Source organism: Polypterus senegalus, chromosome 2, assembly GCF_016835505.1.
Source record: "Polypterus senegalus isolate Bchr_013 chromosome 2, ASM1683550v1, whole genome shotgun sequence".
In the NCBI taxonomy this organism is placed as follows: Eukaryota; Metazoa; Chordata; class Cladistia; order Polypteriformes; family Polypteridae; genus Polypterus; species Polypterus senegalus.
In genome coordinates this window covers 176,652,036-176,677,283 of record NC_053155.1, presented here as the reverse complement: position 1 = coordinate 176,677,283, position 25,248 = coordinate 176,652,036, and the positions used below count along the sequence as shown (strand labels likewise).

The window sequence follows — 25,248 nt, the reverse complement described above, 5'->3', positions numbered from 1 at the left end:
TCCAGTTTCTTGTCATCATTCTGTGATGGCAAGTTTCTTGGCACAGATAATGCGGATGCAACAGACTGACGCATTGCAATTTCAAGTTGCTGTTCAAAGCTGTTGTCTTTCAGACGTCAATGAAGTCTTCAGTTTTTAACTATAACTCTGTTATTTCTTGATCGATTTTTACACTTTTTACGCTATATATGTAAACTTGGCCGTTCCTGGTTTTCCGGGAATTACAGTAGTTTCATTCCTGGGAATCCTGGGCTCCCGGTAAATGGATTGGACTCCCTACTCTTACCCTATTGCGTGTGACTGAACACAAGCTTCCTAGTCTAACTTTCAGTAGCAAATCTTAATTATTCTACCAAACCATTAGTTGGAATTGGAATCAGTCAGTTTTAAGAGAAAAAAAGTGGGCTTTAACAGGGACCAACACATAATGTTTTCTGTGGCACTTAAAAAAAAATTACTAGAATTTTATATATGTTATTTCTCAAAATGGAAACTATGATTATGTGTCCAGCATAGAGCAAAGAATAAAAACTTCTTACTTTACACACTTTGTCTATTAAAGGTAGGAGGTTACTAGTCTAAAGTAATAATGTACAGTATATAAGTATGGAAATAAATATTTGAGATAGTTTTTGTAGGTAGAATTTGTTTCTGCTTAAAGGTTTTTGGTTCAAATGTTATTATTTTAGTAGAGTGCACTGAATTCTTTGGTCTTTTCTTTTGTGCTATATCAGCACATATGAGCCCCTGAACCTGTAACAGCTCATGGGGCTGCAACAGTTGCAATCACATTTTCTTTTCTATACTTTATATATAGTCTATTCTGAGAGATATTTAATAGTGATATTAAAATTAATAAAAAAACAGCTGTAAAGAAGAAATGCCCACATGGGCCTAGAAAATATAACTGACTGCTTACTATTGGTTAAGCAAACTGAAAGTTTGTAAGAACAAATGGAAGTAAACCATTACTTTACTCAAGGTCAGTCGCTAAACCAAAGGTTGGCATCAGGCAGACTTTACTGTGACTTTTTCAGTGATTGTAAGTACTTGTTTAAGTGAGAGTAAATTGAATATTTGATGTGTATATGACCATGCAACATATTCCACTTCAAAAAATTTTGCAGTGGCATGGCTTTCCTTCACTTGTTCTAAAACATTTTTGATTCATCAACACTGCAAAATGAAATCTAAGCATTGTAAGAATTATTGACTTATGTTTTAGCTAAATAGAAACAAAATAACTCCCATTTAAAGTTTTTTTGTCTAGATTTTGCATATACATTTTTTGCAATGCATCTGCACATTTTAGGTCGCATTAAAAAAAGAAAATGCATAAAAATCACCCACTACATTTTTTAGGACAAAACAGACCCAGGTTTGGTGCACAGTTTCACTGACATGTTTGTGACCACCCCATAGATTTACAAAATGTCTCTGATGCATGATGTTAATGTTTTAAGGCTGCTTAGTTATTATTTTTTTTTTTTTAGAATGAAGCAGAACCAGATATAGGGCAACATTTTAGTATGTATTACTAGGGGTCCATAAAAGTTATGAACAGAATCGGTGACAAAGGGCAGCCCTGGCGGAGTCCAACTCTCACTGGAAACGGGCTCGATTTACTGCCGCAATGCGGACCAAGCTCTGACACCGTTGTACAGAGACCGAACAGCTCTTATCAGGGGTCCGTACCCCATACTCCCGAGCACCCCCACAGGATTCCCGAGGGACACGGTCAATGCCTTTTCCAAGTCCACAAAACACATGTAGACCGGTCGGGCAAACTCCCATGCACCCTCCAGGACTCTGCTAAGGGTGAAGAGCTGGTCCACTGTTCCGCGACCAGGACGAAAACCACACTGTTCCTCCTGAATCCGAGGTTCACTATCCGACGGACCCTCCTCTCCAGAACCCCCGAATAGACTTTTCCAGGGAGGCTGAGGAGTGTGATCCCTCTATAGTTGGAACACACCCTCCGGTCCCCTTTTTAAAGAGGGGAACCACCACCCCGGTCTGCCAATCCAGAGGCACTGTCCCGATGTCCATGCGATGTTGCAGAGACGTGTCAACCAAGACAGTCCTACAACATCCAGAGCCTTAAGGAACTCCGGGCGTATCTCATCCACCCCGGGCCCTGCCACCAAGGAGTTTTTTGACCACCTCGGTGACTTCAGTCCCAGAGATGGGAGAGCCCACCTCAGAGTCCCCAGGCTCTGCTTCCTCATTGGAAGGCATGTTAGTGGGATTGAGGAGGTCTTTGAAGTACTCCTCCCACCACCCACAGCGCCCGAAGTCGAGGTCAGCAGCGCACCATCCCCACCATATACGGTGTTGACACTGCACTGCTTCCCCTCCTGAGGCGCCGGACGGTGGACCAGAATCTCCTCGGCCGTCGAAAGTCGTTCTCCATGGCCTCTCCAAACTCCTCCCATGCCCGAAGTTTTGCCTCAGCAACAACCGAAGCAGCGTGCCGCTTGGCCTGCCGGTACCTATCAGCTGCCTCCAGAGACCCACAGGACAAAAAAGTCCTATAGGACTCCTTCTTCAGCTTGACGGCATCCCTCACCGCCGGTGTCCACCAACGGGTTCGGGATTGCCGCCACGACAGGCACCACCACCTTGCGGCCACAGCTCCGTCAGCCGCCTCAACAATAGAGGCACGGAACATGGCCCATTCGACTCAATGTCCCCACCCCCCGCGGACGTGGTTGAAGTTCTGCCGGAGGTGGGAGTTGAAGCTACTTCTGACAGGGGACTCTGCCAGCCGTTCCCAGCAGACCCTCACAACACGCTTGGGCCTACCAGGTCTGACCGGCATCTTCCCCCACCATCGAAGCCAACTCACCACCAGGTGGTGATCAGTTGACAGCTCCGCCCCTCTCTTCACCCGAGTGTCCAAGACATATGGCCGCAAGTCCGACGACACGACCACAAAGTCGATCATCGACCTGAGGCCTAGGGTGTCCTGGTGCCAAGTGCACATATGAACACCCTTATGCTTGAACATGGTGTTCGTTATGGACAATCCATGACGAGCACAGAAGTCCAATAACAAAACACCGCCGGGTTCAGATCGGGGCCATTCCTCCCAATCAGCCCTTCCAGGTCTCACTGTCATTGCCCACGTGAGCATTGAAGTCTCCCAGCAAAACGAGGGAATCCCCAGAAGGTATGCCCTCTAGCAACCCCTCCAGAGACTCCAAAAAGGGTGGATACTCCAAACTGCTGTTTGGCGCATACGCACAAACAACAGTCAGGACCCTTCCCCACCAAGGCGGAGGGAGGCCACCCTCTCGTCCACCGGGGTAAACCCCAATGCACAGGCTCCGAGTCGGGGGGGCAATAAGTATGCCCACAACTGCTCGGCCTCTCACCGGGGCAACTCCAGAGTGGTAGAGAGTCCAGCCCCTCTCAAGGAGATTGGTTCCAGAGTCCAAGCTGTGCGTCGAGGTGAGTCCGACTATATCTAGCCGGAACCTCTCGACCTCGCGCACTAGCTCAGGCTCCTTCCCCTTCAGAGAGGTGACATTCCACGCCCCAAGAGCCAGTTTCTGTAGCCGAGGATCAGACCGCCAAGGTCCCTGCCTCCGGCCACCACCCAACTCACACTGCACCCAACCTCCTTGGCCCCTCCCATAGGTGGTGAGGCCATGGGGAGGAGGACCCACGTTACCTCTTCGGGCTGTGCCCGGCCGAGCCCCATGGGTGCAGGCCCGGCCACCAGCGCGCCATCGAGCCCCACCTCCAGGCCTGGCTCCAGAGGGGGCCGGTGACCAGCGTCCGGCAAGGGAAAGCGTCTCCAAGGTTTTATTCTTCATTGGAGGTTTATTGAACCGCTCTTTGTCTCATCCCTCACCTAGGACCAGTTTGCCTTGGGTGGCCCTACCAGGGGCATAAAGCCCCGGACAACATAGCTCCTAGGATCATTGGGACATGCAAACCCCTCCACCACGATAAGGTGACAGTTCAAGGAGGAATTTGCACTTAAGATTATTCTTTTTCTTTTCTGCTCTTTTTTTTCTCCAATGCTTTTGACTCTCTTTTCTCCACGGTGCTTTCTTCTTCGCTTAGTCGTCGACGTTTCATTTATAATGTATTGTCCTTATACTGTTTATATGCGGTGAGAGCCCTGGATCTGTGTGTGCTCAAAGCATTTACACAACTGATTGTTTTGCTGCCCGTGGTCTTATTTTCATATTGGTTGTAAGTAGGGCGTGTCTTGCAAGAATCTCATGTTCTACATCATCACGAGACGGTCCTGGGTCAGTCTTTTAGCACAAAGTCTCATGTTTAAAGTCCCCGCGAGACACTCAGTGGCCAATCTCTTTCGTCTCGCAGGTCTTTTAAGTGTCTTCCGTGGTCTTAACGTGAAGATCACATCTCTTCTCCCGTCTGTCTCACTCTCAGGATTTTTTTTTTATAACGGAGAGAAATAGGATATGCTACTTAGTAATCTCAACTTTTTCTGTCAGAGCAGCCATTTCTTGATTAAACAACGTAGTGAAAAGTCAAGCAAAATGAAACCTTTTATTTATTTTAACTAAATCCTTTCATGAGATTTCAGATTGGATTTTATGCTAAGTTTTTGCAATAAAGAATTCCCTTACTGGGGGAAATCATTCATTTGGAATTAAAAATTGATTGACATTACCAGGCTTGCAATTGCTTTACTGGGTAGAAAAATGCATGGCCAAAGGGCATTAGGCATTATTAGGCATTGTATTGTATATCACTCAACCTGTATTGACAAGGACTATTATAGAAAAAAAACCACCCATCTTCCTTCATCTCTGCATTATTCTTTTCTATCTCTGTTTTTTTCTATCTATTACATTGTTAGATCTCAGCATAAGTTTACTTAATTGGCAAAGCACCATATTAGCTTCAGCTTAGAAGAATTAGAAATGAGCTGTAGAATCAATAATGGGAAAAAATTAAGGTTAAACTGTTGGTGGATACTGCTTGTCTTTTTCAACACCAAGAGCACTATTAAGCAATAGTTTACCTTTTTCTTTTCATCTTTATTTCCCACTTTGTCATTTATGTTCAGGGGAATGGCTAACTGTATTAACAATTATGGCGAAATGGATAATATTGTATAACTGATTTAACATGTTATTGTTCTAGATTCTTCTTTTCAAAAAGTTCACAACAAATAATATCCTATTAGTTAGGAATTAAAATATTACTGGTGGAAAACTGGAAAAATAGTCAGGAAGACACAGTGTAAATTAGATTGTATTGATTAGAGTGTCAAAAGTAAAATACTGATTAAATGTTTTTCCTCCTTATTTGAAATTAATTCTTACCTTCTTACTAAAACAATCTACAGTAAACCAAAAACATGAAACTGAACAATGTTTTTGATATCAGGTCAAAATATAAAAAAGATGCACTTGAATTCTATTTTGATTAATAGATTTCATACAATCAATTCAATAATTTAATAATTTTCAATCAACATTATTAATATCTTCATTGAAAGTTCAGATTGACTGGTTGGTTCTGTCTGCTAAAAGGAAGCTGGCTTACCCATCATCGTCTCGCCACAGTAATTCTGATCACCTTTACTTCAGCAAGTTATGCCTTCATCAGACTCACCTCCTGATGCCAGAGTTAATTTTGGCAAGTGGAAAACTTTTACTTCTGGAGCCCTAAGCAGAATCATTTCATGGGTAAGGAACACTTTATAAAATGCTAGTAGTGTCAGACTATGGTTTCATTTGTAAAGTTCTGTATCCAGTACAGTAAATTGCCACCGGGGAATGGATTTTTACAAACCATTTGTAAACAATTTGCAGGCCTCTGGAGGTCGGGACACACATTTACAAACTAATTAAGTAAATAAACAAACAAATGAAATAAATAAATAAGAAAATGATAATAAATACTTAAGATAAAAGTTATCACAACTTAGTACAAGTGTTTTCTGTATAAATTGTTTGAATGCCAACATTTCATTTTTTGCCATTACAATATTATTTTGACCTCCCCCATTGTCTTTTTCAAATGGACTGCTTATTCTTTAGTCTGTTATTATTGTTACAACTTAGTTGCCTAGTGAGAAATGGGGAAATGTTCCAAATCAAGCACTGCAAAACACAAAGCTAGGAAGCACCGAGAACAAGTAGAAACTGCTGGAAAAAGCCACGCCTTCTATCACATAAAATCATAAAACCCAGTCGGACGGTGAGGATCAACTTGAGCTCAAGCAAGCAGTTTTTAAAGAGGCTAACCACTGGTGTAAAAGCAAGCAAGTATCACCACAGCTCTGTAACAGTGAAAACCCAGAGCTCAAATACAAAGCCATATACAGGTATATCAGGTCTTTTCAAAACAAAACATTAAACCACTGTCACACACATACGATTGGGAGACAGCTGAAGGGCCTAAATGATAGTAATTCCACTGCAGACCAGGGGGCAGTGGGGTGCGCTGACAGTCTCTCTCAATCTCTTGCAGACCATTCACGGGAAATCCTGCAGTGTTCCGGCATCATTGATGACGTCACTTCCGGTTCCAGTGGAAATGATGACATTACTTCCCAACTCAATAATGTCACTTCCTGTTCCGATGACGTAATTTCCTTTACCGGCCTTTAAAGCTGCCATCTTACCTCCAGACTATCAGTGCCATTTTGGACTCAAACCTGTGAACATCTCTGTTCAATATTACTTCAGTTTTGCAGGCTGGAAACAATATACGGGTGACTGCCCCAAACTTTTCATGATGTCTGTGACTCATCTTTGTGACACCACCTAAATAATTCAAGCTGTTTTTCAGTGTGGTCCCTTCCAGTTAGGTATAATGGATCATTTTTTTTTTACTTTCACAGCTAAGATGGAGAAAAGCTCAAACATATGTTACACGTAAACACTACTGGAAATTGTTGTGTAGAAAAACAATCATTTGTACACTCTTTAACAGCACAAAAAAATGTTTTTCTTTTTAGCTATTCATCGATAAAAAGACTGGAAATGTTTGTGGTGACCCAGCAAAAGGTATTTCCAATTCTTATAAAGATCTTGACCAAATAAAATTGCATGAAAAGCCTGCACCCTATTAGAAAACCAAGAAAACAGCTTATTCATGGCAATATATCAATTACCTAAAACAAAACTTGTAGAAGAAGAAAAGCAGCCCATGAAAAATAGAGAAATCCTAATCGAACTACTTGATGTAACTCTACTTATAACGAAGCAAGATGTAACTTTCAAGGGACACAGGGAAATATGTAGGCCTTGGCACCTCATTAGTAAATGATGGCTTTCAAAGCTAAAGACAAATATGAACACCACCTTAATGCAAAGGACAGTGGCAAGTATACAGTATTTGTGAATTAACTCAAAATTATCAAATACTGTATTGTGTCTTGCTGAAAATTTGAAATTTATCTTTACAAAGTTAAGATTAAGATGTCACGATTGACATTGCCAAATATATTAATTATTCTTCTTTTTAAGGTATGTTGATGAAAGTGGAAAAAAGATTGAGCAGTTTGCTAGGGTAATGGGCTAGAATTCAGTGTTTTAAGGAAATTGTCATTTCTGTGTGTTTCTTAGTGTAATGGGCTATAAATTAGTGTTTTAAAGAAAAGGCAAAGTTCCTGCAAAATTCTGCTGCAGGTTATTGTTGATGGCGATCTACAGGATATACATATTTACTTGTCTTGCAAAAGATTCACCTACTTTGAATAATCAAACTGCTTTACGGTGATACAGAACTGCCTGCTTCCTTTGAAAATTAAAAAATTCCGGGGAGATTGGTTTCTAATCAGGTACTTCTAAATAGCTAACAACAATGCTGTTGTTAAACCAAAGGAAATGTGTTTATACTGTTGTTCCGCAGAGGAAATTGGCATGCACCATTGTTTACCTTATCATCATGTTGATGTGTGCAGAGACTGAAGAATTTATATATTTCTGTGTAAATCAGAGTAAAGTAGAATAGAGAAGTATGGTCCGGGACTTGTGACTATCTGCTTTTATACTTTTGACAGCATATGGCGGTGGCTACACCCTGTAGCAACAGTGGCTTGTACCTGGCTTGAGGCTGGTAACTCTACCACCAGTAAATAAGTGTTCCATGATTTACTGATTAATGCCGTTTGTGAAGTACAACTAAATGTCCGTAGCATACAAGGGCAAGCATATGTTGGAGCTAGGTCCATATCAAGGTACCTGTCTGACTTGCAAAAATGAGTAATGTAAATTTGTAGTCCAAAGGCTTTCTTTGTACATTGTATTGCATTGTGTTCAGTCCTATTATTTTCAATTCTGCATTGTTGTGTCCCACAGCAAAGTAGTTTTTTGTCATCCTGGAAACCCTGTTTTGCGTTTTTAATTCTAGTTTGCATAGATGCATAATTCTGGCAGATGAACAGGTAAAAATCGCTAACAGGTTTAATCAATTTGTGCTGAATTTATCTGATTGTTCTTATAAGAAATATACAGGCAGATTGCAACTTCAACAAACTTAAATTGATGAATGAATGAAATGTGCCTCTAAAACCTGTCTTTATCAAAAGAGCCGTAACTGAGAAGATTGACTTTGACCATGTCCTTGAGCCATTTGTGGGGATAAAGAAAAGAAAAATGTACTTTAAACTGCTGCCCTTTATTACTTAGAAGATGCATTAGTAGGTAGACATAGCCTTCCTACTATTCTAAATCAATTAGTTAAAATACATTTTTCCAACCTAATAAAAGGCTACTACTAAAATTATATACTTAAGTAGTAAATGATTTAGTTGTCATATAAAGGCAGGGAACCAAAAAAGCCACAAGAGGCAAAAGCAAATTATGCCTTTAAGTGCACATGTAAATATAATCTCAATTATGATGTATAAGCCTTGTATGGATTGTGATTTTACTACTAAAAGATGTTTTATTTACTGTAAAGAAATTAATTTTTATAAAGAGGAATGTATTTGCAAACTCTTAAAAAGCAGTGAGCACATCATCACAAGGCACAAAGGTTAATAACAATATTTCAATTTTTTTTTAAGTGTCTAAGTTAAATTGTACTATCTGTGCACTTTTGTCACCCTGTTTATTTTACTGGCATGCACTTGTCACCGCACCCTTTTGTCTGCTCTGTTGTTTTTCAGGGCACTCAACTGAACTGTGACTGTAATGAGTGTCCAAGAGGCAAGCTATTAGGCATGACGTTGTTCAAGAGAAGGAACTTGCTGTTTGTTTCCTCATTTATGTATAGTATTTATTAAGAGCTGTTGTAAATGCAATCTTTTTATAGCTCCCTTCATTAGTGTTTTTAGAGTTTTAAATACTTGAAAACTAGTGCCACCTTTAAATAAAGCGCATATAAAAATGAAATAATTTCAAAATAATCAATCAATAGCCTCAGTATCAAGGTTTGCTTCTGTTTCCCACTGAAGTTCATATGGGCTTATTTTTTCTTCATTTAGCTCTACATGATGTTTTATTCAATTATTACTTTTCTGGTTCACGTTTTCTTCATACAGTACACATGAACAACAGTTGAAGAAGCTCTTCAAAATAAAGACATAACTTAATTTGCATATGTAAGCAACAAAAAAACAAAAATGAAATGATAGCTTGTATTCTTAACCAAATATTAATAAGAAATTTTTTGCTTAATCCATCCATTATTAAACTACCTAGTGTAACAAATTATGGAAAATTAGAAAAGTATGTGGTTTTTACTCAATAGACTGTTTTCAATTGTCCAAATGAAATATTGAATCATTCAATATATGTAAGTATGAACAATGCATCAGACAATAAGCATATTAAGTGCAATCTGGCAAGTCAAACATTATTTATGTAATACTCTTCAAGTGCTAAGAAGAGAAGGAATTTTTTTAAAAATAATACTGAAACCCTTCCAATGAAATATCATTGTGAACGTAATTGTGCTCTTTTACTACATGTTTAAAATATAAATAATTTCTGCCACTTTTTCCGAGTGGTGCTTTCACTTGCAACTAAAAACCATCTTTCTGCATTTTGCTTTTGTTGAATCTATGAATAGATATCTTGTTTTGTTTCCACACTTTCTCTAATGACTATTTATTATTTCATCAAATATGATGTATATTGGTCTATAGCTTTATTGTTCTTGGAGTTATAATTACTCAAAATAATTAGAGGTTAAGATTTTTTTCTGCATTTGAAGGTTACCTGAATATACTAATTTCAGTGTAAAATTCAAGCAGTATTATCTGACTGATAATAGAAACAATGTGTGATTTTAAAAAAAAAAAAAGGTCATCTGTGCAACCAACAATAACAATATGTCTCAATGTTTTGCCTTACGTCAAAAAGAACATTTGGTTTAATTTTAAACGCTTGATAAAACAATGTGGGAAAAAAAGCCCTGTCAGACTGGCCCATGCAGAACTCATTGTTCCTCTGTTACCTGTTTAACCACTTTTGTAATTTTTAGTTGTATACCTTGCTAGAGAGAATGTAATTTTAAAGTGAATCTTATTTGTTGTGATCACTACTGAAATTACAGAAAACAAAATTATCATGATATTTATTTTAATATTAGAGGGTGCTGTTGTTCATGTTATAATGCTTTCTGGGCTTACATACCTTGAAAATAGAAAGCATTTCTGATGAAATGGAAGGAAATGTAATGTACAATATTTTCTGTATGCTTATGAAGCATATCCTTTAGTGCCACTCAGAGTGCAGCTGGGCAAACATAAAAGAAGTGGAAAATGGCCATCTTCTAATGCTGAGAAACATCTACAGCTACTGAACAGGTAACCTTTGTATACAGTGTTCCAAAAAAATTTAAATACCCCCAAAATATATATTTTTATGCTTATATTTTACATTTAAATGAATAACATGTACACATATCTGAAAAAAGTCAACAAAATTAATTTCCTAATATATTTATTGGCATTAGCTAAATTAAGCTCTTCACCATTGAAACAGCTTAATAATTTGCCTGTTCTTTTTATTGTCATCCTTTCTTCATCACTGAAAAAAACATTTAGAATTATTTTTATTGAAAACTTGCATTACCAATTCACAAAACTCACAAAACTGGTGCCTGGTAATAATGTTATATTTTAGGTGAGAATTACTTAATTATAGTACCTCTTATAGTGTTTGCAAGGCAACAAATTTCATTTATACATTTTTCAGTTACTCTTATTTCAGCACGTCATCTTGGTAAGTAACTGCATCTGGAAACACTGGGCACAAACCATTAAACAACATTATACAAGGCCCATACTAATTTATTTGTCTGGTTATGTCTTAGTCTTCAGAATTGTGTCGTAATTCCAATTATTTGTTCACATTTTCTCAAGGTTCACATCAAAGTTGCTTGTAGCTTTTAGTTGTGTAATGTAATGCGTTGGGGGAAATTTTGTTATGAAGTTAGAGATGAGTTGTGTAAATGTGCATCTGCAAAAGGAAAAACTGTGTGAAGGTTGATTTGAAATACAAAAAAAGATATAGATATGAGAGAATGAGGAGACAAAGGAAGAAAGTGGGGGGAAAATGGCTACACGAGAAGGTCAATTTTGAAGTTATAAAGTTAGCCACTTGTCCTGGGGTAGGAAAGGGTTATAATTAAAATAAGAATAGGTTTGTGTTAGGCATTGCTTCTTTTCCCTAAGTGGCTTTGTATGGTTTTGTTTCACTCACTGCAAAACTCATTAGCTATTTAATATGAATAAAATAAATTATTTACTCCCCATTAGCTTAAATAGGAGAGTGCTTCACTTGGAAAAATTCATCAGTTTTTCACAGGTAACACCCGGTAACTAAGGACGTGGACTGTAAAACCCACAGAGGCAGGCTCAGATCTGACCCCTTAACTCATTTCACCTGCCTGTGCTTCATTTTTAGTTGATGTTATGTTGTGGCACAAACAGGAATATTGCAGAGTGCAATACAAGATTGTGTAGACAGTAAGTGTAAAGATTTTAAATGACCACTGCAGTTGCAGGAGGTAAATGGTTTCATATGCATGGTTGCTTTATAATCTAAACAGTTAAAATACTCACAAGATTACCAGGTGACACATTAGTTAGTGCAGCTTTCTCCTGAGTTCTAATTTTGGCCTGCACACTGATGTGTATGAATTTTGCACATTGTCTTACTTTTTTCCATCAGGGTTTTCTCATGGTACAGCTGCTTTCATCTAATAATGAGAAGTTTAAGTTGATCAGAAATTCTGAATTTGTTCTGTATGACTAAGTGTAGGTTCTTGAGTAAGAGTGACCTACAATAAAGGGTTTGCTGCTTTTCAATTTGTGGTGCTCAGATAGCCTGTGCAGCGCAATGACCTTTTTTGGAATTATTGAATTTACAAATTGAACAAAAAAATAGAAAATCTAAAGGTGTAATTAACCTAATGTACTAACTTTGTGTACATCTGCAAAGTACAAAAAAAAGACTAAGCATTATTCCCATGCTGAATAGAAAGTAAGGTAAAAGACACTTCTCTCACCTTTTCTCCTTTTATCTGTTGTTCCCTTGTTCCCTCCTTCCCCTGCTATATTACCTCCTTTTTTCCTTTTAAGTTGCATACCTGATGAAGACTCTACAGCTGAAATGTTTTGTGTTTTACCTTCTTTCCTCTTCAGCAAGGAAATAACCTTTAACCTTATTATTTGTGTAGTCCATTAATTGACCTGTTTAATTTGTAGTGTCCTCTCACAAATGAATACAAGGACTGATTGATTGATTTAAATCTGGGACCTCTTTGAGACCTGGGCACTCAGATACATCTTCTCTTTATGCCTATCACAGTACTGCTATCTGATCCCAACAGGCTACAGTATGAGATTGAAATCCACAGGAGGTCAGAGCTGATTTACACAAAATGACTTTAAATGGTATATTATCAAGATTTACTTGGTAGGCATGTGGTCTCCCTAACACAGGTCAACGCCACATTGCTTGTGGATGTGGAAAGATTAGAGAGAAACACAAATAAGCTTCAGAGCTTTACCCCCGACTTTATACCCAAAAAGATAAGTATACATTTGGACACAGAATAAAGCAGGTTCTTTTTTAAGGCTACAAAATGAGCACAAAGAGTCAAAGGGTACCCTTCCTGGCACCACCTGCCACACGGCTTCTAGGTCTATTGAGCTTGCTTGCTTGCTTACTCTCTCCCTCTCGCCATAGTTCAACAATTATTTTTTTTTGTTAAAGAACGTCTAAAAAAACAAACAATTTTCTATTCTAATTGAGAGCTTTACGTCACCTTTAACATTAAAATTAGCAAAAAGCACCAAATGCTCTTCTTTTTTTCCCCAGAACATCTAAAGACTGAAGGCTAAATTGACTTCACATTTTCAAAAAAAAAGGTAATTATCATAATGTACAACAAACCACAGCAATTATTTCATTTAGGGTTGGTTCTCACTCTTGGTCCCGCAATGTTGCCAACACTGCATTTAATGCCAAAGAAAGCAGAAAGGGGACTCAGGACAAATAAATACCAGCCACAATTTCACTCTGAAGTCATACTTGAATGAAAAACAAGCCCCTGACGTGCTCTCTGAAAGCCTCGATGACTACCTAAAGTACAGCTCTCTCTTTTTAACATCAGGAAGTCCATTAAATCCAAAAAGTGGCAATTAAGACCTGTTTATTCCTGTTTACATGCAGTCCTGACGGAACAAAGGATCTCCAGGGGTGAAGTGGCCTGAGAGGATCTGCCTAATTGTATAAATGCACACTTGATATTTCTCAATTGCCTTGCCTATGATTAGAGGCAGGAGAAGGCCTTTAAAAGCCTAGCTGGGTCTCCAAGAAGCTTAATGCGTCAGCAAGATCCTAAAAGTAAAGGATTTTCAGGGGGACAGAGGTCAGCTTCAGGTTGGGGGCCAGTGAGAAGTGAACCGAGTCCACCAGAGGAATCTGATTTGACATCATTGAACAAGCTTATCCTTTCCTTTTTAAATATTTTCTTTGTGGTTTATTCCTCCTTCTCAGATTTGCAGTGTAGTAACATGTACAAGGTAGAAATTACAGAAAGTATTGGTGCCAAACAAATTAAATACCAGCTAACCTTTTATTTTAAAGTTTTAAAAGTATGTTAATGTGTCATAGATTTTACAGATCAGTTATTTTCAAACATTTCTATACATATTCTAAATATGTTCTTGCTCAATACAATGGCCCTATTCAATTTTAACAAAAAATAAAACAGCATGGTCAGCACAGGTGTGGCTCAGATATTTTGTATCTTTGTGCCAGAATATCTGAAGGGGTACCTCATGTTGACTCAAAAGCATTTCTGGTTGACCAGACTAACTTTAATAATGATTTGACGGAGAAAGTAATAGTAACCACTTACAATGGAGTAGTTGTGAAGTGAATGCTCCTCATTGCTATCTGAATGTAATGACAGTCCTTGCATTGTTATCAGTTTTGGGGATGTGTGAATAGCACATTTCAAAGTTTTACTTCTAGGTCAGGGCAAATATAAGGTCAGACTTGTAGGTAAAGAGAAATAGCCTATGTAGCACTCAGTGCTCCAGTAAATAAAGTTAAAGGTAAATGAATGGTAAAATGTAAGTTCAAAAACAAGTATACACTATTGTGCTGGCATCAAATGTATGCCTGATGAGGAATAAGTGCTATTGATGTACAAGGAGAGAGTGGTTGAATAGGGTAAGAAATAAAGCAAGGAGAGATGAAGGAAGTGAGAAAGAGGTTAGGAGCACGCGCTGATACAATGCATTGCCTCACCTACCACATGACAAATCAACTCAGGATCCCAGATTAGGACCCGAGTGCAGCCATGCAACGGGTGACACCTCAGCACCACACTAGTTCAGATGGAATGGAACAGTGTGAGGTTTTTTTTTTATGGTGACTGGAGTGCCAGTTCTTCCACCAACCCCCAGGTGTTTTCCTGCAGGTTGGAGGGCCTAAATGCAGGGCTGGATGCAGATAAACGTCATTCTCTGGGTCTTGCTCAAGGGCCCAACGAAGTAGTCACTTTTGGCATTTATGAGATTTGAACTGGCAACCTTATGATTACCAGTGCAGATCCCTACCTCAGGGGTGAGAAAACTTAATTAAAAACATTATTCATTCAAGTCATGGCCAATAACATTAGAAACACCCAAGAGTTTAGTCTACAAAAGACAAGCTACTGTACATTCATTTAGTCAGCATTAGCTTGAGCTGAAGCTGAATTCTCAATGCTGCTGCCTTAAGTCTTACACTGATTACTTATATTTTACATCACGCTGCATTAGAAAGTCTGTAGCAATGTTCATTGTAGTGGAGGCTCTGGAAGATGGAGAGGCAAGGGCAACCACAAAGAAGAGTGGTAGATTACTGGGGATGAAGCAGTCAATTATCCACAAGGGAAGTACAGCCAAGGATTCTTAACTCACCATATAATGAGAAACAAAGGCCATGGAAGATTAAGAGAGGGCAGGCCAACTATGCAGATTAGGTCAGTGCTGACTATGTTGCTTTGAGGTGTTGCCCTGAAGACATAACCGACCTAAGACTACTGATAATTCAGGTGCACATGGACAGGTTGGAGCTTCCAGAAAATACTCTGTCCTAATTCTACTCTTAAAAGAAAAGCTCCGCATGACGCAGGACTGTTTTCTGGGCTAAAACATCCTTAAGGGGTCATAGGCTCACTGAGTGTAAATTAAGAAGCAGCAGGCAACTGCTCATCTTACAGAGAAGTAGAGAAAGGAGTGACTGGTGCAGTAGTTTGTGACAGGCAAGCCACTTCAGGCAGATGGTGGTTCACTGTCCAGTTAGGTACTATAGGTCCTGTGGTGCTGTGGCATTTTTATTTTGTGTGTTTACTTTGTACTTGTACTGTACTCTCTTTTATTTATCCACCCCCTGTGTTTATTTGTTAAAAGTTATACTGGCCTTGGGCCTTTGGGCCATCATTCTTAGTAGGAGTGCTACTGTTATGATTAGAATGGAAAAATGATTGTTATTAATTAGATCAATTGAGATCTTTCATTATGTGCTTTTGAAGAGGACTGTTGAGGCCAAAACAAGTTGTTAAACTGTGAACCCAAATTGAAGGGAAAATATTTGCTTAAATCTCTTATGAGGTCATATTCTGTAGCAAAGCGTATTCCCTCACTTTTACGTTAAAACCATGAGTATGTCATATGTACGCATATTTGTTTCCTCAAGCCACTGAACCTGATGTTTATTGCAATGCTAAATGATGACAATTTCCTCCCAGAAAGGAATTTTATTGCATCTTTGCAATATCAACTGTAATTCCTCTAGCAATTTGGCATATTGTGTAATTCTTCAGCAGCAATCAGTGCATGCATTCACATTCACAGTCCCATACTGGCCCGACTGATACAATGGCATCAACAATAGATATAAGATAGAATGATCACTTGATCTAATGCAAATTTCTCTAGATTTGTTTAGCTGCTATAGCCCTTCTCACTTTACTCCATATAAACTCTGTGCACAACTTTATTTTTCACTTTGTACTAGAGGGAGAGGGTGGCACGGTGGCGCAGTGGATAGTGCTGCTGTCTAGCAGTTAGGAGACCCAGGTTCGCTTCCCGGGTCCTCCCTGTGTGGAGTTTGCATGTTCTCCCCGTGTCTGCCGGTACTTCGGTTTCCTGCCACAGTCCAAAGACATTCAGGTTAGGTGCATTGGTGACTCTAAATTGTCCCTAATATACTGTATGCTTGGTGTGTGTGTGTACCCTGCGGTGAGCTGGCGCCCTGCACGGGGTTCGTTTCGTGCCTTACGTCCTGTGTTGACTGGGATGGGCTCCAGCAGACCCCACGTGGCCCTGTAGTTAGGATATAGCGGGTTGGATGATGGATGGATACTAGAGGGAGATCAAAGTGCTGCATTTGTACATTTTGCAACATTTACACAACCTTGCATTCATCATTTGCATCAAAGAAACAGAAATAAACAAAATAGTTGCATTAATTGAACAAAATCTAGCGAGAGACATATATAGGGAGAGCACAACAGTACAAACAAAAGAAACAAAACTAGAATCTAACAGCATCTTATCTGTGTAAATTCTGAATCCTGTTTAGTAATGGATAGTGTGGCTTGCACATTTGGCCATCACTCTAGTAACACTTACTTCATGGCTTTTTGTTTCTTATCTTTGCCCTGGTATGCTCTTGTACAACTCAGTTTCCAACTCTCAATTCAGCAAGCCACTAGTAGACACCAGTCTGTAAAAACCTATCCTGGGCAAGAACATTCACAATACTCATATTTGTTGGATTTTTTGAGCCCCTGGTGTCAGTACATCCTTGGGACCCATGATATATGACAACTAAAAGGCCAGACATGTTTGTAATATTAATGAGTAATATTACACAGGGCCAGGTGTACTGCCTGCATGACTTCTGCACCCTAGAATAGTTACTTCAAGAGCAGATTTCAAACATGTAGGGGATGCTGCCCAATGCAGTAATTTAAGAGTTTTTTGTTTGGCACTTAATGTTTTATATTATGGATCTTGCTAGGTCTGGCCCTTCATGTGTGTGAAATTGTCCTGAGAAGCAGAACACATAGTCTGTAAATGTTTGATTTTGTTCTTAGAAAGCTATACTGGCTATTATATCTAAATTGATTTTTTATTGGGCTACAATCCTACTTTTAAAATATCTGATCAAGATTTACATTTTGGATGTGGATACTTTTCTTTCTGCCTTGATATTAAGCTAAGCTTGACATTTGGTTATCATCCCAAAGTAAATGGCAAAGCCAAAGAAAATGTTTTAAAATGCCTTTTCAGTGATAACCAATCAGATTAGTCAATAACTCTCCCTTAGTCTGAATATAGTAAGAAGGCCCGAAAATCAGACAGATTGCTCACCCTTTGAATGTGCTGGTGGCCATCTGTATTGTAAGTTACTATGGGTCATCTCTTCAGCCTAGTGTTAACTCTTCTATAAATATAAAGAACATATAGGCTACATTATTCCAAAACCTGAAAAAAATCCAAAGCTGATATTAAAGATTTGCTGATACATTTCATTGACATCACACAATATATTATGTCGCCAGATTGCTTTGGATGTCCATTAGAGACCTCTGCATGAGGAAGTTAACTTCAGGGTTCATCGAGCTATATACTGTATAAGATTATTGAATTAGTGTTGTTGCCTACATATGTTTTATCTCTGCCTTTTCATTTTCATGTTCACTCCACTTTTCATGTTTTGTATAAAGGTAGGCTATTCAAGTATTATATCTCCATAATGTTTTAGTGTAGTGTGAAGTTAAAACACTTTGAATTGAAGGTGTAGTAGAGTGAGTAACTGGTTCTTTTTAAAGGGTATGGACTGGAAGAGAATTTGTAGGTTTGTTTGAAGAATTCAAGTGTCCACCTTTATTGAAACACTTTCATTTGAAATTTTCTAACAAGCCCTATGGATGAGTTCAGAATCTTAGGCAGTAGTTCTGCTAGATTTTAAATATTTTGAATGTTATTCTTTATTTTTTCTGTGGTTTTGTTGTTTTGCTATTCATTCATTTAGCTGTTTAGCATATTTTTGGCAACACACCAGATAAGTTAGAAATGTTTTACCACACAGTTACTGTTGCTAGTTAATTGTGCACCAGTATGTGACTCGAGCTGCAGTGTTAATTTAAGGATGGCAGGTGCTTTTTTAAGTGAAAGGAAATAATGCCTTGTTTTAGTTTTTATATATATTGTAATGGATGGCCATGGTCATTACCTGGGTTGAAGGACACAGAGAGAGACCATATTTGGGGACAATATCCTCCCCGAGACAATAGAGGGCAGCCCCCCTGGGCTGCTACAGCACCATGGATCCCCACAGGGCATGTTGGGAATTGTAGTTTGGAGCAACCCAGATAGGCTCCACGAGGTACAGCTGAGCCCTTTGTGGTACCAGTTCTGCCACACCCGGAAGTGTAGCTGGAAGGTCAAGTACCACCTGGAGCACTTCAGGTACACTATAAAAGGGCTGCCTCACCACTAGTCAGTGAGCCAGAGTTGAGAGGAGTGGAGACAGAGAAAAAGATAGAGAGAAAGAGAGAGTAAGAAAAGGGTTGTGTATTATAATATGTGGTGCTTTGTACTGTGCTGTGAAGTGAGGAAAAACGAAGAGAAAAATGTTACTCCACTTAAATAAAGGTGTGTTGTCTGGGAAGCCTTGTGTCTCAGCCTGTCCAGCCTGTCTGTGTTAGGATTGGGGAAGCAGTATGACCCTGGTAGTCCACTATATATTTATATATATATATATATATTTATGTATATATATATTAAATATATATATACATATATTAAATATATATATATTAAATATATATATATATATATATATATATATATATATATATATAATAATGCATAGTTTACTGTCAAATAATCCAAAGAGTACGCAACGCGTGTTTCACCCTCATTTGGGCGCATCAGGCGTACACTACTGCTCCCCTCTCAGGGATCGAACTTTGGATGTCGGTGTCAAAGATGAAACCCCTTTATGCTGTGCCACGGCGTGTGGTTTGTTTATTTGACAGCCTGTAGGTCCGGAGTAATTCCATTCATTGCATTTGTAGTCGGAGTCCCAACCTGAATTGTGTGGGTGGTTACCTACCAGTTAACGTTTGTGGTTGGTCTGCCATTCGGCAAACATCCGCACAAATGGAACTAATAGGTGTGTGTCCCAACAGGGATTCGAAACTAAGACAAGGATGAGGTTTTGTCATTCTCAGTGAAACTCTGTCTCTGGCCAAAAATTACGTCTCCTTCCGGGATGCCCAGGTTTTTATGGCAGCAGAACCAGAAGGGGGCAGCTAAATGCTTTCACCCGGCGGCTTTTCAGCACTGTGGGGAAAGAAGGAAATTGACAATATTAGCGGCAGCACCTCCTCTCACCTTGGTGGGTTATTACATACCACGACTGAGACTGTGAGGAGATCCTCTGACGCACATGTTTGACAGTATTTCTATATAGTGTGTCTGAAATTTGTTTAAAAATAAAAGGAATGCTTTCTATAAGACTTCATGCTAGAGCAAGTCAACTTAATTCTAATCTTGGTTTTCTGTCGTCTTGGTTTAACATATATCAGGCTTGTGCTGCTTCACATATTGCATTTAGTGATCTCTTTTCTTGTTTACTGAACTCAGCTTTATCTGATGATCCTTGTGAACATCTTTGCAAAACAAAGAAATGAAAATAAGTGATCAGCATAGGTTGTGCCAGTAAGTTATTTAACTGAATATGAATAACTAAAAAATATATAGTGGATAGATATTAATGCCAATGTTGTTTGGGATGGGTACAATGTTTTGCTTTGGTCTTTTTTTAAATTTAAACCAATAATTTAAATGCATTTTTATTTGTAAACAGTAACAGTGTAAATTTTAATTTAAATGGTTCAAATTACAGTAACCTATAGAATGCACACAGGTACAAGTAACTTTTATTCAATTTATGCAAACGTCATTTTGTTATTTAAAATAATGGTGCAAATTTACATTTAAACAAATACTGCACTACACCGTTGTAGTCAATACATAGCGCAAATAAAAGGCTAAAAATTATTATAACTGTCTAAAATGAATCATAAAGTGTAATTGGACATTTTAAACAAGATAGAAAATGTATTTATGGCATAATATTTGGAATTCAGGGACTTGTATAACTGATTTGAAAGATGGAGTATTGTACACTTTTTAGTTACTTCACAAAGAGTTAGTTATAAAAATGTTTATTTAAATATTTTTTGTAATAGTGAGTGTAATGGAGAGTAAAAATGTTCAGAAATTAAAAAATGAAATGAGCAGTAAAAGAACTGTACAAAACAATGTTCTTGCACCTATTGTTTCACTTTGCTTCACTAAATATAAGTGTAAATAAAAGACTCTGGGGAGGGGGATATTGTAAGTTCCGATTTTTTAAGAAGGCATGTTTTGCTGACAAGAAAAACTGTGTTTTATGATTTTACACAACATAACCCAGCACAGATGAGTGCTGCTTCTTAGCTTGGGTGTTATGGGGGTTCTGGAGACTTTCTTAGATTTATTTGTAACGTATTGCACCAGAGTGCTTCACTGTGAACTTCACCTCTGCTGAATATGAAGCTGCCACTTTGATGCTCAATCTTTGATACCAGAAGTGTGGATTTAGTTGTATGGGCTGCAGATATTCCAGATATGGACAGAAAGAATTTAGAAGCATCCAGAAGAACAATACGTTTTGGAAACATACATAGAAACAGAACTGATACGGAACAGATGGTAGGAAGATGACCAGGGAGTTGACCAGAGATGATTTGACCATTGAGAATCGAGTATAACTACAAGATTAAGATCTGAGACTATCTGTTGCTGTGGTTTGGATAGCCAAATTTTCTATTTTGCTTTTGTTTATGGCATTAGTTATGTGAAAGATTAAAACTTATTAAGCTTGCTTTCTTGCATATATATTTTATTCTATTTTACCACTGGGGATTGAGAAAATTTCTTTTTTCAGATAGGATTGTTAAGGGAGTAAGAAGTAAGGTACAGTGACAGTCATAGCTGGGTGAAATCTAAGGCTAGTGGACCATCATCCTGGTTGCAAATTAATTGCAGCTCCAAACTGTATATGCTTAAAGGTTGGAAAGCAGAAGCTAAGAATAAGAATACACAAATGGGAGTAGTGACAGAATTGAAACACAGGTTAATGTTTTTAGGAATGGTGTCCCCAAAAACCTTTTCTCATGATAAAACGTTTGCCTCTCTGAGAGAGCAAGCAGTGTCAATTTGATTTTGCAGTCTGATAAAACAATGAGTTATATTAAAAAATAACCTCTATAACAGGGTGTTGGTACATGTGTTATTAGACTCATGTTTAATACAGGTGGTGCAGTGGTAGCGGTGCTATATCACAGTTAGGAGACCTGGGTTCGCTTCCCGGGTCCTCCCTGCGTGTAGTTTGCATGTTATCCCTGTGTCTGCGTGGGGTTCCTCCGGGTGCTCTGGTTTCCTCCCACAGTCCAAAGACATGCAGGTTAGGTGCATTGGCAATCCTAAATTGTCCCTAGTGTGTGTTTGGTGTGTGGGTGTGTGTGTGTCCTGCGGTGTGCTTGGCGCCCTGCCCGGGATTTGTTCCTGCCTTGCTCCCTATGTTGGCTGGGATTGGCTCCGGCAGACCCCTGTGACCCTGTGTTAGGATATAGTGGGTTGGATAATGGATGGATGTTTAATACATGCTTTTCAATAGAACCTAAGAATGTCATGTGTTAAAAACATACCCAAATAGGCTTGTGGTGGCTCAATAGCTTCCATGGACAGCAGATTACAGCTCACGTGATGTAAAATTGGCAATGATTAATGCTCTATTTTTTTTTTGTGGAGGGTCTGTGACTAAATGTAGTTCAGATTTTATAAACATAACATTGAGGTCTGGGATACTCCTGTTTTCAAAAGCAGACTGAGAGATCTCTTTTTGAGAGGTGAATTGTCTGAAGAGATGTGACAGTGGTACCTTTCTCATCTTTGTTTAGGTTGAACTAATATCCATTTTCATTGTCACTCATCATTCTTACCTAGACTCACCAACAAGGCAGTATTTGTTTAAGACAATTGTGGTTAGTAGGGTGTTGTACTGTGTTAGCCATTATGGATACAATGAGAAGTGAAGCAAAATGACACAGTTTATTGGATAATTGAACAGATTACAATATTCAAGCTTTCAAGACAGATCGGGCCCCTTCTGCAGGCAAGATAAGCTTGCATATTGTTATCTGTTCAGTTATCCAATAAACTGTGTCCTTTTGATTAATTTATCAAGGCAATTGTGGCAAAACTGCAGAGTAGGAACTGTGTAGTTATTTCTTGGAAGAGCTTTATCCATAAATATCAGTTTTTGGAGCTATGGAAAACCTGTGGAGCATAAATACAACTTCCTTGATTCTGACTAGTTCATCTAGGCGGCGTCAGGGATTCTTATGGTTTGCTTAGTTTTGCAGTGTTTCTTACTTGTGTTTTCTTTATACCCCTGCTTATTACTGACATCAACATTTTAACTGCTACCGCTTGGTTATATTTTTTTGTTCATTCTCCAAAACATGTTGAAAAATCTGATTTTACATGAATAAAGGGTGTTTTACCGCATTGACCTGGTTAACAGTCTACTGGCACAGGTCTAGCTCAGTCACAGGAAAAGTCACTGTTTAACCTCGTACTCTTCTTTGCTTTTAATGACCTTTTTCAGTTTCAAGTCAGATATTTGCTAAATGGTTTCTGCTGTTTCTGGCAACACTGTGACAGAGCATAACCTAAACATACACATGACCCTCTTCATTCATTGTCTTGCTTTTACCTGTCCTCCTCCATTGAGCTTGTTTGTCAGCTTGACTTTGCTGAATGATACTGGTGCTTTCATCCAGTGGGCTCCAAAGTTGGGGGAGTCAGGGTGGATATAGACACAGCTGTGAGTCTGAGGATCAGGTTTGCCAGCTGGGACCCATTCCCCGTTGACATACTTCCAGCGATGGCTGTCTGCTGGTGCAAAGTCCAGGAGGAAAGAATACATGGCATTAGGGTCAAGGCCTGAAACGCTGATCTTCAACACTGGAAACATCCGTCTGTACAAGAAAGAAATAAAGATAAAGAAAATTGCATCGATGTTAGCCTGTTTTACCCTGAATGCCCTTTCCACTTTGGCATCAATCATAAAAATGTAAACATGTCCAGTATATACTGTGAGTCTAAGTTCCTAATCCCTAAAAAAGTATTTCATACAGTATGTTATTTTTGTTGTAAATAAATTTATATGTGATATTATGAGTGCTTTAAAATAAAAAAATGGAGAACGCTCAGTGGTTTGTGTAAAGGATAGAAAAGAAGCCTAATCTCATTCACTTAGTTAATATAGTTGAGATATATTATTTTCTAGTCATGCATGGATCCAACAACCCTTTAGTTTTTTTAACCTGCTTTCCCCCAGTTTAACAGTAACATGTACATATGACTGAGGGTTAAGGGAAATAGTTTACTGCCAGATCATTTTCCAACAATGTTACAGATTGCTGTTTTCTGAAGCCCCAATTATAGTGCTCAAAAAAATTAAAGGAACACTTTTTTAATCAGAGTATAGCATCGAGTCAGTGAAACTTCTGGGATATTGATCTGGTCAGTTAAGTAGCAGAGGGGGTTGTTACTCTGCTGCTTTGGTGTTAATGAAATTAACAACAGGTGTACTAGAGGGGCAACAATGACATGACCCCCCACCCCCCCAAAAACAGAAATGCAGAAATGGTTTAACAGGTGGAGGTCACTGACATTTTTCCCTCCTCATCTTTTCTGACTGTTTTGTCACTAGTTTTTCGGCTATGGTCAGTGTCACTACTGGTAGCATGAGGCGATACCTCGACCCAACAGAGGTTGCATGGGTAGTCCAACTTCTCCAGGATGGTACATCAATATGTGCCATTGCCAGAAGATTTGTTGTGTCTCCCAGCACAGTCTCAAGGGCATGGAGGAGATTCCAGGAGACAGACAGTTACTCTAGGAGAGCTGGACAGGGCCTTAGAATGTCCTTAACCCAACAGCAGAACTGGTATCTGCTCCTTTGGGCAAGGAGGAACAGGATGAGCACTGCCAGAGCCCTACAAAATAACCTCCAGCAAGCCACTGGTGTGAATGTCTCTGACCAAACAATCAGAAACAGACTTCATGAGGGTGGCCTGAGGGCCCATCATCCTCTAGTGGGCCTGGTGCTCACTGCCCAGCACGGTGGAGCTTGATTGGCATTCACCATAGAATACCAGAATTGGCAGGTCCACCACTGGCACCCTTTGCTTTTCACAGATGAGAGCAGGTTCACCTTGAGCACATGTGACAGACGTGAAAGGGTCTGGAGAAGCCGTGGAGAACGTTATGCTGCCTGTAACATCGTTCAGCATGACCAGTTTGGTGGTTGGGTCACTGATGGTCTGGGGAGGCATATCCATGGAGGGATGCACAGACCTTTATAGGCTAGACAGTGGCACCTTGACTGCCATTAGGTATCGGGATGAAATCCTTGGACCCTTTGTCAGACCCTATGCTGATGCAGTGGGTCCTGGATTCCTCCTGGTGCACTACAATGCCTGGCCTCATGTGGCAAGAGTATGCAGGCAGTTCCTGGAGAATGAAGGAATTAATACCATTGACTGGCTCCCATGCTCACCTGACCTAAATCCAACAGAACTCTGGGACATTATGTTTCGGTCCAACTGACACCGCCAGATTGCATCTCAGACATTCCAAGAGCTCAGTGATGCCATGGT

General features: G+C 39.1%; 1 protein-coding gene across 1 annotated transcript in view; it reads right to left on the bottom strand.

The window, feature by feature from the left end:
• The window catches only part of tbx19 (T-box transcription factor 19), a 101,803-nt gene that overhangs the window by 60,668 nt on the left and 15,887 nt on the right, over window positions 1–25,248 (bottom strand). The window contains exon 2 of the mRNA XM_039744966.1: window positions 23,298–23,562. Coding sequence (XP_039600900.1) covers window positions 23,298–23,562 — 265 coding nt within the window. The remainder of the gene's footprint in view (window positions 1–23,297; window positions 23,563–25,248) is intronic.